The sequence below is a fragment of the Culex pipiens genome, chromosome 2 (assembly GCF_016801865.2).
Source record: "Culex pipiens pallens isolate TS chromosome 2, TS_CPP_V2, whole genome shotgun sequence".
Taxonomy (NCBI): Eukaryota; Metazoa; Arthropoda; class Insecta; order Diptera; family Culicidae; genus Culex; species Culex pipiens.
This window is the reverse complement of record NC_068938.1, coordinates 24834653-24854863: the sequence shown is the minus strand read 5'-3', so window position 1 is coordinate 24854863 and position 20211 is coordinate 24834653. Positions and strand designations below refer to the sequence as shown.

The window sequence follows — 20211 nt, the reverse complement described above, 5'->3', positions numbered from 1 at the left end:
AAAACAAAATCAAAATTTCTAAAATTTTAAACATAAAATTCAAAATTTTTATTTTTCATACTTAAACATTAAAAATTGAAACATTCTTAATTTAACAAATTAATCCCAAATTAAATCGCTCTTTGCATATCAAAAACTTTAAATTTATATTTAAAAAATTGCAGAGATTCCAAATTTTATCAATTAAAAAATATTAAGATATGACAATTTTAAAATTCAAAAATCAGCAACAAATATTAAAAAAAGCATAACTTTAAAAATCAAAAAACTAAAATACTTGAAAATTTGAACGTGCAATAATACCAAAATTCAAACAAAATTATAAAAAATATAAACATCCAACATTTTTGAACTTAACAAATTTAAATTTCAAGCCTTGAAAAAAAATGAAAATTCTGATATTCTAAAAATCTATCGTTTAATGCAACATTAGTTGATTTTTTACTTGTTTTGATGCTTATTTGTAAAAATAGTGTCTTATTTCAACATTTTAACACTATTTTCAAAAATGTTTGTTTTGTTAAGTGACTATTTTTATAAAAGTTGTCTAATTCATGGAAACTATGTTAGAAAGGTCCCTTAAGTAATTTCTTATCTCCCTTCAACGTTGTATTAGATGAAATGGCTTGTTTTCTAAGGTTGCCCATTCTGCCCCACAGGGTGGTCCATTCTGCCCCCAAGTGGAATTTAATTTAACACTTCCACCACCAAGCCTCTAAATGATTTGAAGGTTCCGTTGTTGTTTGTTTACCTTGGTAGTAACCTCTAGTAACATTATTAGCATTGAACAAACTTTTTCAAACAATCATACTTTTCAGAAAGCTTATTTAGAAACCTCGAATTAAACAACATTTGCGTGATTTTGTCAATTATTTACATTTTTGCTCATAATTCGAAAAATACAATGAATTTAAACGTCGTTTTCGGTATGATGATGTTATTTGACGTCCTTTATAAGACCCTTGCCTTACAGTTGGTCTAAATCCATTCTAAAGCCCAAAACCAAGGGTGGACCATTCTGCCCCCATGGGCCATTCTGCCCCCCCTGCCCCTAACATTTAACAAAAAAAAAAATCGAATATAAGATTAAAAATTCCAACATTAAGCTTGTTTGGAAATATTTTAAGATTGTGTAATGTTGATTCTTAGTGATATTTAATAATAGAAAACAAATCTAAATCTCTAAGCTTTTTTGCTTTTTTCGTATCCATTCTGAAAAAAAACCAAAACCCGGCTTATTTGTTTTTGGCCTTTTAAGATTCTGCGTTCTAATTTAAGAACAATTGAGTAAAACTTGTTTGAACCATGTACCATTTTTATCTGAAACGTCCTAATCATAAACTACAACTTTGCCGAAGACACCAAATCGATCAGAAAACCTTTTCTCAAGACGTCAGTCAGTGATATCATCATACCGTGAATTTTATAAACATAACAAACAGGCAGCACTGCCGGCTCGGCTCCGTTCCCGGTCTCTGACTCCGACTCAATCTGACAGTTCTCGCGAAACGAACGTCATCAAAAAATAAAAGTGTTCGATGCAGCTGTGCTGGCACCAGAGTCGCGATTCGCCGTAAAAATTTCGTTTTAGTGCGGATATTTACCGTCGGAATCTACGCCGCCGTCCGGGGGATCGTCGCGGGCTTTCGTGTGTGCGGGTGGAGGACTGTTTCGGGGTCGAAAAGAGTGCAGTTTCAAGATGGGAATGAACGTGAGCCGCCAGGTCGACCTGGCTGAAAACGAGTATCTGAAGCGGTTCGTCGGCAGGGACCATGTTCCGGCGTACAACGACGACTTTTGGAACAGCTTTTTGCAGTACCACATCAATTTGCCGACCAATAGGTGAGGGGGCTTATCAACAAAACTTTGATGTTGCGTCTTGTATTTTGTTATCAGCAGCAAAAGGAAAGACGATTTCCCTTCCCCAAAAAAACAGTGTTTGTTTACTCCACTAATTTGTCTGCGTTCTCTTACCTCTTTTCAGCCAGGAACAGCTCAGCTTGGACTCCCGGCTGGAATCGCTCTGCCAGAGCTTCATAGCGCACAATCTGTCCTCGGGGAACTTTGGCTCGCTGGTGAACGTGTTCCTGGTGAAAGTGTCCGAGCTGTTGGCCCTGTCGGACGCCGAAAGCACCGTCCACATTTGGCAAGCCTTCAACGCACTGTTCATCATCCGCTGTCTGGTGAAGTACATGATCGAAACCGGGTCCGAGTACCAGCTGTTGCAGCACTTTGAGGCGCTTCCGGTTCAGTCCCAGGACGATGCGGATGTGGAACAGGGCAGCGAAGCTGTGACGGTCGCGGTCACCGGCGAGACGAGGACGGCGCTGGCCAAGCTGATTGACGGTACCAAGTTCGAGACGTTCCTGGAGGCGCTCGTCAACATTATCGTTGTGATACCGGTGAAGTAAGTTGCGGGAAGGAGATTTTGTTAGTCCAATCTCTTGACAATACCTTTCCTATTGCAGAGAATTCACATATCATCTTCACCTGGAGGCGGTCAACTGTCTGATCGTGCTGCTCTCGGTCTCCCAGTTCACCCAGCAGGGCACGGAAAAGTCCACCATCTTCCGAACAATCTACAAGTGCCAGCACGCCAACACGCTGATGAGCGCCCTGCTGCACTTCCTAAGTCGCATGACCCAAGTCCCAGCGACCATGTTCGGCTTCGGCAGCGGAGGTTCCTTCGTGTTCGGCATCGCCGAGTCCCTCTGGTCGATCCTAACGTTCGCGCGGAAGCAACCGGACGTCCTAACCGCGCACGACCTTCCGGCGGCCTTCAAGGATCACTATCCGCTCGCGAACCAGAGTCTGCTGCTGATCCTAATCCTGACCAACCACTACACCACAAAGGACAACCCGTACCGGGTGAGCTTGTTTGGGTGTGCGGATTCGCAGGGCGCGGCGGATTCTTCCGCCTCCTCGAAGGAGCCGGAACAGGCGGTTACGTTCAAGATTGACTTTTCGTCGCTGTACAACACGCTGTGCCGTATCGTGACGATAGACCAGACGACGCTGCTGTTGTACCTGCTGCTGCACCGGAACCAAAGATTCTACAAGTACGTGATGGCGCAGCAAAATCTGCAGCAGCTGGTGAGTAGATGATGATAGGGGGGGAAGGAAGTCGTGGGGTTTGGAAACTGGTAGTTAAGGAGGTACAAATTGGGGGTGTTCTAAAGTTCAATCAATCAAGTTATTTGCAAGGAAATTAGGTCTGATCGACCAAAAAGAGAATTTTCTATTCATTTCAAATTCCACTTTAAACCTTAGAATGCCAATTTGGAAATCGGTGTACTAATTGTTTTGTTCTGTTCCTATTTTAACTGAAATCAGTCGAGATTCCCAAAAAACTTAATTCACTTAAATTCATTTTTTTCGGTTTGTTCATTTACGAATTTTTTTTTTTATTTTTTCACCTCCTTTTTTCACACTTTTTCACACCTTTGGCATTCGACCTGATGTTTTCGACTTTTTGTCTTGCATCCCTTAAAACCGATAGATCATGTTTTTGTTCAATGAAACTTAGTGTTTTTAATAATAATTTATCTTTATTCTGCTGTAACAACAAATTCAACCAAATTTGCACAGAACGTTCAGCTAAACTGAACGTGGTCATTTTGGTTTCCATTACGGGCTTTAGTTTTAGTTTTTTCAAGGTCAAACAATAAAAAACTCATTTCTCCAGAAACGCCAAAATGTACACAGAAAAAAAAAAAATGATGGTAATATTCATCAGGAAATGGTGACAGATTTTGGGGCAAAAAAAGTGTAAAATTACATCAGGAATTGGTGAATTTTCATCAGTTTCTGGTGAATATTCATCAGGTTCACATTTTTACACATTTTTTAAGTAATATTACTCAAAAAATATTCAACCTACCAAATTTTCAACACTCCAAAATTCAACTTTTTTTTTGCTGTGTACAACAAGCACAATTACGTCGATATAATTCCTTTTTTTTTTTGCAAACCGGATAACTAAAATTGTTTAGCCGTTTCAGAGATAAGATTTTTTTTACAGTGTGGTTTTTGTGAAACTCGTTGAGAAATGCCACACTCAGCTAGAAGCACCCCAGTCTTGAAAAAAAATAATGTTCAAAAAACGGAATAATTTGTATCCTGCTGGTTAGGCATAGGATTGCTGTGGACAGTGCTCTTCATCAAAGGAGGCATGGCGCTGTTAGTTTGTCTGCACGTGTTTCCACTTTTGCTCATGCAATTCCAGATGCCGGCTCTCATGTTCGATTGTATGTTGTGGGAAAAGACCTTGAAGAAAAAAAGGCCCAAAATCACTCAATGCAGTCCCTTTTAAACGTCATATCTATTTGTCCAAAAAAATAAAATGTTAAAAATTTTCACCATGATATTGGAATTTCTTAAACAAAAATGTGAGGCTTGATTTTAAAATAAATCTTAACTAAGGCTGTGCAAATATTTTTCAAAGTTTATGTCGAACCCCCTTCAAAATTGGCCCGAAAAATCAGGGGGCAAAAAAAAATGATTTCAAAAAAAATAAAATGGCTTTTTCTGCATTGATAATCATATTTAGCATGTTTGGGCTCGTTTAAAAATATTTTGAGCTTTTATGAAATTACAATGTACATCACCTTAAAAACTTTTTTTTCTCGCATGAATAAAATTTTCATCAATACTTGGAAATTAATGATTGCAAAACAACTGGACAGGTGTATAATGCATTTAAAACACTTTTTTCATTCCAATGTTGATACCGTGGCCTGTAGGGGAACAGCATCTAATTCCAGCGTGCCTCTAATGTTGGCAGGTCAGAACTTTGACATTCAATAAAAGCTAATTAAAAGCGTTTTCAACTGAATTCGAGTGATAAATAGCTGAATAAGAAGTGAGCAAGCACGTTTCTATCAAAAATTTTGCAAAATTAGTTGCTTAAATAGTGAAAATCAGCAACTTGGATGGAGTTAGGAGCGAGTGCTTAACCTGCCAAACATACGAGAATTTCCCCTAATTTCAATTTCTTAACTTTTTTATTTTTTTTTTGCACCCGGCTCGACTTTGGTCAGAGTCGAGAGACGTAAACCTCCAAAAATATTTGCAGCGGTCTAAATTCTAAATAAATAAAACGTTGAATTTGTAAAAAAAAATAGGTGGAAATTATCACAAAATGTTTTATACATCACAAGCCTCACCCGACAAACTTCGTTCTGCCTTTTTGTTGTATGTTGACGTTTTTAACTTTTTTGCTAATTCAGCCTCCTGTGATCAAAATTTGATTTTACGTAACTTTTCCCATACAATCTGCAGATTTTCCGGAATCGGTTCCAGAGTGGCCAAACTTGTAACCTTTTGGCGTAAGAACCTTCCTTGGACTTATACGAACTCAACGCAACAAAGAGCACCTCGACCCGACATTCCGTGTTGAATTGATTCGCGTTCGAACAAAACCGTCGAATTTTTTTTATATATATAGATTACAGTTATGCTTCTATCAAAAAATTACAAAATATTAAAGAATTTATAAAAAATATTTTTTTTTTCGAAAACTTTCCTACAACTAAATTTTTTTTAATGAGATTTAAAAGTCTTTGTTTGACTTATTTAAATACGCAAATAAGCATTATGCAATGTATTCTGAATAGTTTACAATCGATTTTACGAGTTTTTTTCGAATAATAATGTAAAATTTAGTAAATATTTTTTTGCCCCCTGAATTTTCAAGAACATTTTGAAGGGGGAATTTGAATTACAATTTGCAATGACCTGAAGAGTCTGTGATCAAAAAATAGATTGAGTTTTGAAACTGATTCTTGTAACGAATCTGTTATTATAAAGAATTCTTAACATTCCAACTCCCATGGCTCCAAAAAAGTTGGAACGGTAACTGGGTCATTCCATCTGAAGCGGAACAGCACTTGAAAATTGCCATCTCCGATTCTGCTCAAATTTGGCAGAGCTGTTGAGACTATCAAAACATGCACAAATCCCGGATTTCATCCAAATCGGACCAACCCCTCCATTTTTGTACCCTCCCAAAAAATCGACTGTTTGGCGATTTTTGAGCAAAACCCCTATCTTCAAACGACGATAACTCAGGAACCGCAAATCTTAGAGAGTTGGTCTTAAATGGCCGTATCTCAAAACAGCCCTATTAATTTTTTAAATTTGACCTCACCATCGTATTCTCCGGGCAGTTATACATAAGAATCACTTATCGGCAGGTAGGAATATGTTTCGTTCCAGAGATATCGAATTTTTAAGTTTTGAGTATTTGAGATTACCCAATTTAGCTACACTCGCCGCATATGCTCGAAGCACTCAGTCGTGCTGATCAATAATTACTTACGGTGTTGTGTATGATGAATTATTTTTATATTTGTATACGATTTTGAGATAATCAATACCTTGAACAATCTATTTTTTATTTATGAATTATTTATTGGGCAATTTTTAATGCACTGTTTTGCCTGATCTCAGTGTCATTGAACCATATTAAGTAAAATTTGAACTTTTAACATTTATTTGCAAATGCTACAGTGTTTTTATATTATTTTCATAAAAAAAAAAAAATATTATTTTCATATGTTTCCTAATTCCTAATTTCTTCTTTAATTTAAATCGAGAACAAATGTAGAGCTGGCTGTAGTAGATGAAATAATTCTCATGGGTTGCCATGTGCGGTAGCGAAATAGTGCCATTCAGCAAAAACTCCAAAATCTGCCTTACGGTTTGAAAGATTGATCATATTAAACCGATTTTTATATTGTGAGCCAGTTTCATCTGAATAATTGATGATTTTTTTCAATTCTGGTACATTTAATTTCAAAAACAAAACCATATACTTCTGATACATGTGGACAGCAGCTGTATCGTCTTCCAAGATTTCGAAATGATTGACAAACAAAAGAAACAAAAACCAGAAATCAACACAACTGAATTTGATCTTAATCAGATCATAAATCAGATTAATCTTTGTGATTTTCTTACATTTTTCAGTTTTATACTTTCCAGAACTCCTCCTCCTTAACACCTAAACTCCCAAGCTAAAAGGGGGAATTTCCATACAAATTCCCCCTTTTTCTCGAGCTTGGGAGTTTAGGTGTTAATCATGCTTCACGAGAGTTTTATTCATGTTAATTCATAATTTTTAACACGATAATGTATCGTACACTTTTTCTTAAGAAGTGTTACTTACAAGATCAATTGCAATTTCCTGCTAGCTCTGCGGGAATTCCATTCTGCCCTGTATTGCGTGTCCAGGCCCGTAGCCAGGGGGGGGGCTACCGGGCTGCAGCCCCCCCCGAAATTTTTCCAATTTTTTTTAAATTGTACTACCTTAAAAAATCTCAAATCAATGATTGTGTGTTCTCTTCCCAGAAATAATTTGTAAGATAGAGAATCAAGAACTGATTAATCAAATCAAGTAATTTGCCTGTCCATTGCCGGACTCAGTTTTTGTTGGTTATGGATCCAATATTTAAAAATTGAGCTGCAGATTTGAACATTGTTCCATTCAGTATCATCTCATTTATCTTGTAGTTTTAGCTTTACATTGGTTAGGGTCGTCCAAAGCTGGTCTTACTTGGGGCTATATCCTGAAATCAAAGGTTTACCCATCACTAGCCTAAGTTCCAAAATTTGAGCTTTTTCTGACCACTGACCACCAAGTTTGAGCAAAATCGTCAAATTGTATGGAGAAAAGCAACTGTTTCAGTTTTTGACCAATGGAAGGCGCAATAACTATCCAGTTCTTACCAATTTTCAGAACTAAAATCTTCTTTAAATTTGTAAAAACTTTCCCGAAGACACCTTATTTTTTTGGGTTTTTTGCTAAAAAGTTATTAACCTTCGAAAATATCAATTTCCGAGCGGACTGCTCTAAGGGGCTACATAGAAATAATTACCGTCATCTGGGGCGAATCGGGACTACAGTTTGAATAGGGACAGCAAAAATCCTTAGATCTCGTTGTCTTATTTTTGATTGTAGAACTTAAGTATGACCCCTGAAGAACCATAAAATAATTTAGAATTTTTGGATTCCATGTGGCGGCCAAAATGGTGGTCATGAAATATTTCTGGTGTTTTTTTTAAAGGTCCAATAAACCAAATTTCCAGTTTTTGATTTTTGGGTGCTTTTGAAATCGCCTTGAGTCAGGGGTATTAAAAACACCCAAAAAGCAAAAACTGAAAATTTGGTTTATTGGACCTTTAAAAAACACCAGATTTGTTCAAATTTAACTAAAATGTGGTTGCAGATGCCGAATTATATGTTAAAAGCAAGGTTTTCCGAAATCACTCGTCCAAAATGCTTTCTTTTGGTCACATTTTTTAGTTTCCACCGTGGCCAATCTCCAATTTTTATTTAATATATCAAAAGTCAGAAGATCAACTAAGTGAATCCTTATTATCAACTAATTTTCACTTTGTGCATGACCCTGCGATTTTTAAGGGAAGAAATAAAATGAGCAATTCTCTGAGATTTCGGTCATTCGATTTTTTCTGTATTTTTTAATCCGGCTGAAACTTTTTTGGTGCCTTCGGTATGCCCAAAGAAGCCATTTTGCATCATTAGTTTGTCCATATAATTTTCCATACAAATTTGGCAGCTGTCCATACAAAAATGATATGTGAAAATTCAAAAATCTGTATCTTTTGAAGGAATTTTTTGATCGATTTGGTGTCTTCGGCAAAGTTGTAGGTATGGATATGGACTACACTGAAAAAAAATGATACACGGTAAAAAAAAATTGGTGATTTTTAATTTAACTTTTTGTCACTAAAACTTGATTTGCAAAAAAAAACTATTTTTAATTTTTTTATGATAAAAATATTCAAACAGCAATTCCCCACGAAAACAGCATGATTCGAAAAATGGTACCAAAAGTTGCGTCTTTTAATTAAAATTTTGGTACCCTAACATGTATAGGTCATCGCTGAAATTTTAAAGTTATCGGAGTTTTAGTGAAAAAAGTCGATTTTTCCTTTTTTTCTTCATTTTCCCATTTTTTGCGCGTGGCGCGTCGAAAAATCCAGTTTTTATTTTCAAAAAATCGTATCTCAGAGTATCGAAAACATAACTTCACCATTTTTTGATATGTTATGTGAAATTTTCCGAGGAATCCGATAAAAATATTTTCAGACATAGGCTCTTTGGTCCCGAGACCTTCAAAACAGCATTTTAAGTTTTCATACGACCTTTTCAAATGTTAAGCTAGATTTTTGAAACTTCTTACTATTTTTACCAAATAGCCAAACTAATCACCTTTCTTTTGCGTATAGGACAGCTAAAATCAGATGAAATGGCGCGGAGATATGATTTTTTGAAAAAAGAGGTTTTTGCGAAAATCGACGAAAATAGCCATTTTTCGGACTATCTTAACACGGCGTAGGTCACCCTAATGGCCAAACAAAAAAATACGGGGCTAATTATTTCGGCCAAGGATCCCACAGAAAAAATTTTTTTCGAATCATGCTGTTTTCCTGGGGAATTGCTGCAAAACGTTAAAAAAATTTTGCTCGGATTCAAAAACTCTGAAATTAAATTAATTAAACATCATTTTCAAATTGTAAAATTTCTGATCAATAATTCATTTTTAAACTATTTAATTTCAATTTTTTCGATTTTACGGATTAGAATTTGCATTTTGAAAATTTTAAAATGTCTTTATTATTTTTTTTATTTTTTATTTCTGAATATCAATTGTAAATATTTTCCAAAGTTTATGTTGCCGCCCTTTCAAAATCGGCAAAAAAACAGAGAGCAAGTACAATATTTTTTAAAAAATAGCTTCACAATTTTATTGGAAATGGAAGTCTAATCAAGTTTTTTTAAGACCAGCGACCAGGTCGGTTCGGAAAACAAATTTGAAATGTTTTTCCTGCTTTGATTATCATATACTACATGTTTGGGCTCGTTTAAAAATATTCAGAATTTTTGTAACATGTCGCGGAACCGCGGAAAAAGCATTTCGCCATCAGCTAGATATTTTGAAAACTTATGATGCAAAACAACTATACTGATTTAAAGTGTGTTTTGAAACACTTTTTAAATAATAAAACCATAGCTTGTAGTTCTTATTTTTAACCCTCTCGACTTTGGTCAGAGTTTAGTGACATAAACTTCAGAATAATATTCGCAACGGCCTAATTAAAGATTTAAAAATTTTACATTTTCAAATTTCTAAATTTTCATAATTTTTGATTTCAAATTGTTTGGTATAAGACAAAGAAATGTCAGAAATCAGAAATAAAAATAATAAAAACATTTAAAATTTAAGACAACAATTCAACAGATTAATTTCAAAAAAAAAAATCTGAAATTTCAAAAATAAAAAAATCTAGAACTAAAAAATTTAATAAAATAATTAATACTAAAAAAAATATCATTTTAAAATTAAGTTATTCAAAATCCAATAAATTATGTTTTTTCAATCTTAATTTTTTGATTCTTTAAATATTTTTATGTTTGAATTCTAGTATTCCTAATTTATTTATTTTTACCAGAAAATTAAGTGCTTATTGCAATGGCTTTTCCCTTTTTTTCGGCATTTTAAGATTCAGCGTTTTGACAGTCAGCTTCATCAGGCAATTCAAATAAACAAATCAAAATCTCATCAACACATATTGCACCCGAAGAAATATCAAACGACGCTTATTGTTTCTGTTCCTTTTCAGCTGCGTACCGCTTAAGAGAAATCTTTTCGTAAACCTTTTCTTGAGATTTTTTTTGTATGGAGTTTTAAGAGTCTCCGTACTAAAGGACATTTTTTTAAATTTTCGTTTGAATGTAAAATATAGCTCTTGTAGCTAAATTCAGACTAAGATTTGATTTACAGGAAAAATCTAATTGATTTAAGAATTCTTACATAAAGTATTCTTTACTTTTAAAACATAAAAAATGTAAGATAATAATTACACATGATAATTTCAAAAAATCAGAAATTCTAAAAATGAAAAAAAAAACTAAAACTTGAAAAATTATAAAATAATTACAACTAAAAAAATCATTAAATTAAAAAAAACATTTTTTATCATTTTTGAATAAAGATATTCAAAAAATAATTTTCAATAATTTCAATAAATTATGTTTTTATAATCTTAACTTTTTGAATTCTAGTGCAGTCTAAGATAAGATTTACAGGATAAAACTAATCGATTTATAAATTCTTACATAAAGTTTTCTTTATTTTTAATTTAGCAAGGTTTCGTAAATATAAAATTTCTAAACCATAAAATGTGCAGGATTTTGTGCCCAGAGTCAAGATATTGCTTGAACAAACATCGAGTTTAGTAAATGGTTACAATCCTAAATTATTCAACATGATTGATTAAATCCCAGAAATCCAAATAAAGGATTTCATTTGTGTGTTTTTTTGTTTTGCTTAGAAATATTCAGAGAGTCTTTTCTAGAACCATCACAGTCAATTTTCATTATTTTTCCCTTTTATCTTGTAAAATCATATTGGTTATCAAAACTTATTTAAAAAATTAATATTGTTTTGACAGTTATTTCAAAATAAAGAAATAAGTGAATTGAAGATTTTAATTTGTTAATCGTGTTTGCATTTACAATTTTTATCGTACTTTTTTTTTCAAGAAGATGTGTCTCAGGAACTAATAGATCAATCTCCAATGGTTCTTAGTCTTTACACGATAAGAAAAATACAAAATTTGTTTGATGTTGCTGTTATATCATTTTCATTGAAATACTTGTTAAATAGTTTGTACACTATTTTCAATAAATTGGATAATGTAAATTTTTGCGATTTTTTTTTTATAAAATAGGCACTTTAAAGCTTACTGTGGATTTATTTTTTTGTCCATGAAAAATGAATAATTTCTATGAATTCATAGACTTTTAAATATTTTGACTCTGGATATCTTTAATAATGTCTTTAAGCATTTTTTGATACTCTTTGGTTTAAATTTAACCGTTTATTCGATCGGAAAATTTTAATTTAATATTTTTTTTAAAATTTCGAAGATAAGCAGCACTTTAGCGATAGATTGAAATTTTATGAAAAAGTATCCTTAATTATCACGGCTTGTCTAAAGGTTATTTTTATAAAACTTGAATGAACCTCGGTAATTCTTTCTGGAGCTTGTTGGGGGGACTGTCCCGAGTCAGGGAAAGTGTTTTTCAAAAAATTCTATCCGTAAAAATTGATTTTATCTCATTTTGAAGTTTTTATCCTATATATTTAAGCTAAAATCATGAAAAAGTATTAAATAAAGTGCTGAAATTATGACTTTTTTTTCATTTTATTTCATCAAAACATCAGTTTCGAGTACCCTTAACATGTCTTCAATATCCTACATCATGGATAAATGTTTATCTTGGTCATCAGTTTCGTTAAAAGCTGCAAAATAGAGGTTTTCCTCATTTTTTTTAAATTCTTCTGGAAGCATCAACTTTATTCGTGTTTATCAAAACCGTTTAACGAGTTTTTTTTTAGCAAATAACATCCAGAATAAATTAGAAGAATAAAAAAACACTTTTTTTCAAACCGGATTACTATAATTGGTTGAAACAATGTCAAGTTATGGTTTTGGTAATAAGTTTTTTTTTTTTTTGCAATATCGTCAAAATTGTAATTTTATGGCCCACCCTAACGCGGCAGGAACCACCCTAATAACCTAACAAAAATATGTATAAAGTAAAACTATTTTGGGTAGAGAATCCCGTAATTTTAAGCCGATCCGAGCACTTAAGAGTTTGGCCATGCCGTTTGCGTAGGAAATTGTTGTATTGAAACACCGTGAAAACAACATTTTTATTCGACAATACACTTAAGTCGCTGAGCAGAATTTTTGAAGATGTTCAATAATTTTTCAACGTTTTTTTTTTCTACAAATAAAATAAGATTAAAATCCAACTCAGGACTTTTGATATGTCACCCTGGAGTTACTTTAAGTAGTAGTAGGAAGAAAAGAGAATAAATATCACAGAATTTTAAAATTTGCAGCTTTCTCTACACTAAAATTGTTGTAACTTTTCAGAGATTTGATGTAATAGCATATTTGTTCTTCTAATTTATTCTGGATGTTATTTGCTAAAAAAAACCGGTAAACAGTTTTGATAAACACGAATAAAGTTGATGTTTCCAGAAGATTTCAAAAAATGAGGAAAAACCCTTATTTTGCAGCTAGTATCGAAACTGACGACCAAGATAAAGATTTTTTCACTATGTAGGATACTGAAGACATGTTTAGGGGACTCAAAACTGATGTTTTGATGAAATGAAATGAAAAAAAAACATCATAATTTTAGCAATTTATTTAATACTTTTTCATGATTTTAGCTTAAATATATAGTATAAAAACTTCAAAATGAGATAAAATCAATTTTTACCGATAGATTTTTTTGAAAAACACTTTCCCTGACTCGGGACAGTCCCCTCAACAAGCTACAGAAAGAATTACCGAGGTTCATTCAAGTTTTATAAAAATAACCTTTAGACAAGCCGTGATTAAGATCTTATTTTTTTTGTCAATTTTTAAAATTTTATTTTTGCTCAAATTCTGGACCAATTTTTCAGAGTACAATGAGTAATGAATTTGAAAATGGCGTTTAGTCGGAATATTAAAGTTAAACATGAATCGTTTTAATGTTTGATGCAATCGAGAATGTTTTTAACGGTTACATATGCATTTAAAAATGGTTACATATGCATTATTAACAACTCTTCCAGTGAATATTTTGGCGTTAAAATTTAATACATTTTAACTAATTTTTTAAACACATTAAAATTAAACACAAGCACTGATTTTTTTTTCTTCAAATCTATTTATTAAAAGATATCCATTATAGGCATATAGGGTCATCCAACCATGGAGACACTTCAGAAGCCGGAATTTCAACGATTATAATTTTTTGTATTTCATTAAAATTATTTATTTTCGAGAGTACCAGGAGCTTTGCAAAATATGAAATGGCTTCTATAGCTTAGAACAATTAAAATAAATCTTTGTTTAAGTTTGTTTATAAAATTTTAAGAAAAACAAATATCCACTTATGAGTTTTATGTTGTGCTAGAAAAAAATAAAAATGTTAGATAAACCATCACAATTATCACACAGCTGAAAATGTAAATCCAGACGGTTTAAAATTTGATAGTTCAAATTTACCAGTTTGTTCGTGGGTTTTTCTCTCAGTTAAAATTACAGAAAACATGATAATTAAGGTTAGATAAATCGATATTTCTTAAACAATTTTTTTGCTTTCAACAATTTGATTCAAGTTATGTATATTTTGAATTTAGCGACAGTTTATCACGAAATTGGATTACAATTAAACAATTCAAGAAAATGTAAAAAACACTTTCTTCTCTACTCCTTTAATATAAACTAGCTGTTTGAATAAAGAAAATAAAGACATTGAACACTTAAGATGAAAATCTTTGAAAACTTTTTTGCATACATTACATTACAATTTTACAATTCATCTCAATAATTATACCACAAACCAAGTGATGGTATAAATGATTTGCTGATTTTTATACTCCTTGAATTTTTGCACCCAAGCCCCCCCCGAACAAAAATCCTGGCTACGGCCCTGTGCGTGTCGTTCTTTTTTTTTGTCCTGTGGGCTAATTTGCTAATGATTATTTGGGATGAAATCTTATTTCAATAAATAACCAGGTAGCAGTTATTGATCAGAGCGCCTGAGTGCTTCTAGCAGATGCGGCGAATAAAGCTAATTTAGGCAATCTTAAATACTCAAAACTTTAAAATTCGATATCTCTGGAACAAAACATATTCCTTTCTGTCGATAAGTGATTCTTATGTAAAATTGGCCGGGGAATACGATGGTGAGGTCAAATTCAAAAAATAAATAGGGCTGTTTTGAGAAACGGCCATTTAAAGTTTTCAATTGCGCAACACAGGTAGAAAACACATTTTAATCTTAATTTTGATCACAGAAATGGATTCTACGTACAATTTCCTTCAAAATTGAGTCTAAGACTGACCCTCTAAGATTTGTGGTTCCTGAGTTATTGTCGTTTGAAGATAGGGGTTTCGCTCAAAAATTGCCAAAAAGTCGATTTTTTGGGAGGGTACAAAAATGGAGGGGGTGGTCCGATTTGGATGAAATTCGGGATTTTTGCATGTTTTAATAGTCTCAACAGCTCTGCCAAATTTGAGCAGAATCGGAGATGGTAATTTTCAAATTTGCATTTTTTCTTGCACACTTCAGGTGGAATGACCCAACTTCAACTCGCTGGTTCTCGGGCTTAACTCAACCAACCAAGACGACTTTTTTCCAGTGATTTGTTAGGATGTCTAGGTGATCCTATAACTTTGCAGAAATCAATTTGATCATCGTTCCAACTTTTTTTTCGCGTGTAAAAAAATCGCCAAAAATTTCACGGTGACAGTTGTTTTAAAAAAGGTAAAACGATGTTTTCGGTCGCAGAGATTACAAATTCGATCAAATTGAGTTCTGCAAAATTATAGGATCATCTAGACATCCTAACAAATCACTGGAAAAAAGAATCGTCTTGATTGGTTGAGTTATGCCCGAGAACCAGCGAGTTGAAGTTACCGTTCCAACTTTTGGGCGTCCGTGTAAGTTATTTTTTGATTTTTAAAGCATTTTGTAATTTTAGATCACGGATTCTATAACTTGATGATTTTAGCTAATGGCAAATTATGAGCCAAAGAAGAACTGCGATAATGTCATCCGAATTATATGATCCATTTTCCCGAAAATGTCGAAAGTTGGGTTGAATTTGTGTTTGTTTTTATTGAAAATGAGGTTGTAAAAAAAAACTCAACAAACGCCTGTGGCATCGCTAAGAATTACGCCTTTCCTTTTCCGTTGGGATTTGTTTTTTCCCGAAATTATGCAAAACTTTAAAGGCTTGAGGTCCTTTTTTACTATCGGTTTTTTTCTGCCTGAAAATTTCCCAGAATTTGATGGCGGGTTTTTCTTCCTCGCCTGCTCCTTGTCCCGGTTCCCGTTTTAAAAACCCTCGCCGGCTGATCCTTTCGCATCAGTTCTCGTCCGACTTCTGCTCTGCGAGCATCGTGTGTTGATCGTGTGCAGTGTGTTTGTTTAGCATGGTTAAGTGAAGTTACGGAAATCCAGCAGCGGCGGGCGGAGCTGGTCCGTGTGGCGTCCAGATGGTGCACCCTCTTTGAAACTGGTTTGATTTGCGCCAAAAGTGCGCCTTGTCCAGCGTGGTGCAAACAACGGACTCGAGATACAACTACGGGGATTTCTATTAGTTACAGTTTAGTCAGTTCAACCGACTTAACAAGATTTTTAACTGTTGCTCTGCCATGACAAACTTTACCTTATTGTAGAATGGCTCATCAATTATGACGATTATATTGCAGAACTTAAAGCAAATTTTAAGAATGTTCATAACAAAGAGGTAGAGGAGAAATTTACGACAGACATTCCAACGAATGGCAACCATGTTCGGGTGATTTGGTCTTTGTTGAAACTATTAATCCAAAAGGGGTTTCCTCTCTTTTGAAGTCGTGATCATTTTTTAAGTTGATTGTGTCTAATGCACCAATTGTCTCGTGGTGATATGCGGTTGAAGTTTTTTTTTTGCATATCGCAATTTGAATTCTGACATAAATTCTGTTCCTCTGTATCACTACCTCTAATTCTTTTTTTTTATGTAAAACGAATTGTCAACGACGAGCGGACCGACGGTGGACTTCTACCCGGGAGTTCTTTTGTTCTTATTTTGCAAGAAGTAAACACAGAAAATCACTGTATTATTTTTCTTTAGAAAACTTTGAAATTACAAAATGAATACTTAACTCTACTCAAAAAGAACTTCGTGCCACTTGCACAGTTAAAACACCGAACTAGAAGACAACTTAATATTTGAAAACTTAGCTTTTTATACTGCCCCTCTAATTTCTTCTCAGTTTGGGGTCTTTTTTATTCTAGCTCCAATCAGAGTAGAGAAAAAGCTATTAGCCGAGACACAAGAGAGTGTGTTACAAAAACCTGAGCGTAACACTCTCTCGTCCCTTTGCCATCAGCTCAACTCTCTCTGAAAAATGGAATTTCCCTCTCCTATTTTCCTCTCAGCTTAAGCCAAGACGCATGCGCTACAATTTTCGCTCTTTTAACTCCTGCGTAGATTGCTTCGCATCATGCGTTCTGACTTTTCGCCGCGTTGTTCAAAATCTTCCGCCTGTACATATTTTTAGGCGTTTTTCCCTAACACGCAGCAAGCGTTTGTTTGAAATCCTATTTTTGTCACGTGTCTCCTACTGTGTCGCTTCTTCATGCGACAAAAATTACGACGAATTTTACGACTCAAATTTCTCCTAAAACATGTAACCAAAAACCCATAAAACTTCAAGTGTTTTGGGTCTGGCTTGGTCTTGCTACAACATATATTTGTTCTCTGTCCCTACCTTCTGGAGTCATAAATTTGCTATTTAATCACCTAACGCTATTTTCAAACGGACCATCGGAGATCCTCCAAAAATCTACCTCCGTTTGTCTGTTTTGTCTAGTATCGAGTCTAAACCTAGCTCCCTGATTTTCACTTTTGTTAGGGATTAAATCTAAGACTTCTAATGAATTAAAATTTTAATATGAGGGTCGCTACACCTTAGTTTTTCTGTTTCTCTAGAGATATATTTTTCACTCGCGAAGATAATCTGTTTACTTTTTATACTTATTCGAATTAACGCAACGCGATGCGTCCGTTTTGTCTACTTTCATTTTACTGCTCCTCTCTGGAGCCATCATGTCATCGGTGGCCGTGTCCCACTAGCATGGAAGGTGAACATTTTGGTAAAGAAAATAGTTGTTTCCTAAACGGCTAATTATCAACTTACTTTATTTTCTATTACATGCTTTATTACTGGGTGCAAATTTCATGGGAAATTTGCTTAAAAATGTATGTTAAACTTTTAAAACTGGTGCAGCGATGGAATAGAGAGTTGAAAATTTATTTGCGTGATTTAATTATTGGTAAACCTGTTATTGCTTGGAACCTCTTCAGGGTGTGATATCAATTGAACTTCTACAAAAACTTTATACTTATTTGGAGATCCCAAGACTTGTCTCGTATGTTTCCAAACTGTATCTGTGGTAATTAATTACCTCAGTTTTGTTATCGTTCTCGCGTTCGGGTTGATTAGTTCTGCGATCAGTAGAGTATTCTCCCTTTCTTCCCACGTGAAGCAATGGATGATGCTTCCTGAAGCATCCTTGTATGTTGCATTTTACCGGTATTTTGCAATCCTTTGCCCCGTGATTTATGGGTTTCATTGCAAGCAAAGCATTTTTTGAATCTCTTAGGGTTCTGACCATGAGGTTTTTGGATATGACCGTTGCTCTCGGTCTCTGCCTCTTGTGTCCGACGACCCTTCATGATTGTTTTGGGTGTGTAAGGTCTTTTCATACTCTGTAAAGTCTTTTACAGTCGTCTCCAATAATCACCCATGGATGTCATCTTTGGTAGAGCATTAAACTTACTCTGACGAACTCCGGTTCAAAACTAAACTTTATTTTCTACTCAAGTAGACGCAGGCCCTTACAGCCGAGGTTACGAGAAATAATTTGATAGTTACGGGAATAATTTGATAGTAAACCTTGTTCCGATCTTGAACTTGGCAATTCACTGCATTAAACTCTTCTGGCAAATTTCCTGATTGTTTATTTGCCTTAGACAAGTTTTCATGCACCATGGGATGATGAGCTCCCTTGCAGCCATCTACACACAAAAAAATATTTCCGAATGTTACATCATTTATGATGTAACATTTGTGCACGTCATTTAAACATTTAAAATTAAGTGCAATTTGATGTAAATTTTCAACAAATTATACGTAAAAACACGATTTTACGAGTGATTCAACCGTATAGGTCGAATCTCAAGTTTACATCAATGTTATATCTCGAGACTACCCAGGATGTGATATTAAATGATCTACTCTTGCTGGTTTCCCAGAACAGACTGACTGTGCATCACGCGCAGCCCCTTTATTCTCAAACTATCTCTAACCAGTCTCCAAACTAACCTGCGCAAACCTACGTCCCTTCTTGTATTATCCACGCATCGTTGTCTATGAATATGGGTCATCTATTTTGGTTGGCCCACGCATCAATGCGTGAAGATTTCGAGACTTAATTTACTGTCATTCCCTTAGCGTCAGCTGCAACGCGTGCTTGTGCAATCATTGATTGCAGCTACGCTAAGGAATATACCCGAAAAGGTATAGTTGTGCAATTTAGATGCACAACATTACTACCCCTTCCGAAAAGCTGTTTAATTACTCCTTAATAAATGTCACTTGAGTTAAAACATTATATTTTATCTGTATATCTGTTTCTGTTGGTCTTCCTTAGTATAACATTTTGCTCTTTTTCTCATAATATGCTTATATCGGCTGACCTAGATCAAAATCTGTTTTCTACTTGTGTGTTATTCATTCTCCATTTTAATTTATTTTTTCTTGGCTCAATATCTAAACCTGATTGTTTTTTGGGACGTACATTTTTGCTCGTTACTTTGTATATGTATTTTTTCTACAATTTTCAATTTATTTCCTTAAACTAATTACCTATTATTAAAAATAAATGTTAATGCAGGAAACCGATTACCCGCGGTTGACTCGGGGTTAGTAGGACACAATTTGTTTGGGAAAGGTAATAAGGAAAGGATTTTAAGCTTATTGAGTTAATCTCGCTTACTTTTTCAAAAGATCTATGTACATAGGAAACCCATGACGCATTGGTTGTTTTGAAAAAGTAATCTAGTAAAAACCCATTTATTATTCTGCATTGTCCTTAAATTATCATAAATGTTGCATGTGATTGTATTTTTTTCTGTTTTGTTTTGTTCTTATTTTTTCTCGTTTTATGAAATTGATAGATAATAAAAAATATATTGTCATTGTTTTGATATGTTATGTTTGTCAATGATTTAGCTTATTTCTTTTATTTTTTCCAATTAATTTGAATGAATGTTGAATGTTTCTGCTAAGTAAGATATGATGTGCAGGATGACTACAGGCATAAATTATATTTTATATAATAATGTTGTTTGTGCTTATTAATTCAAATATTTTGAATATATTATATTGAAACTATTGAATGTTTCTAGATCAATATTCAGGATGGCTGTTTGTAGGCGTTGAAAGTGCGTTAAATCTCCGAAGTTGTCCGATGACGGGTTTTCCACTGTTAGGATTTTGTTGCAGTTGTTGGTCTTGGCTTCGGTCCTGTTGTTGATTTACCGATTGCGATGATGT

At 34.0% G+C, this 20211-nt stretch overlaps 1 protein-coding gene across 2 annotated transcripts in view; it reads left to right on the top strand.

The window, feature by feature from the left end:
- Window positions 1-1626: 1626 nt before the first annotated feature.
- The window catches only part of LOC120414559 (dymeclin), a 45187-nt gene continuing 26602 nt past the window's right edge, over window positions 1627-20211 (top strand). For both annotated transcript variants that reach the window (XM_039575777.2, XM_039575776.2), the window contains exons 1-3: window positions 1627-1842; window positions 1985-2407; window positions 2469-3093. In XM_039575777.2, the coding sequence (XP_039431711.1) occupies window positions 1700-1842; window positions 1985-2407; window positions 2469-3093 (1191 nt within the window). In that variant the 5' untranslated portion in view covers window positions 1627-1699. The remainder of the gene's footprint in view (window positions 1843-1984; window positions 2408-2468; window positions 3094-20211) is intronic.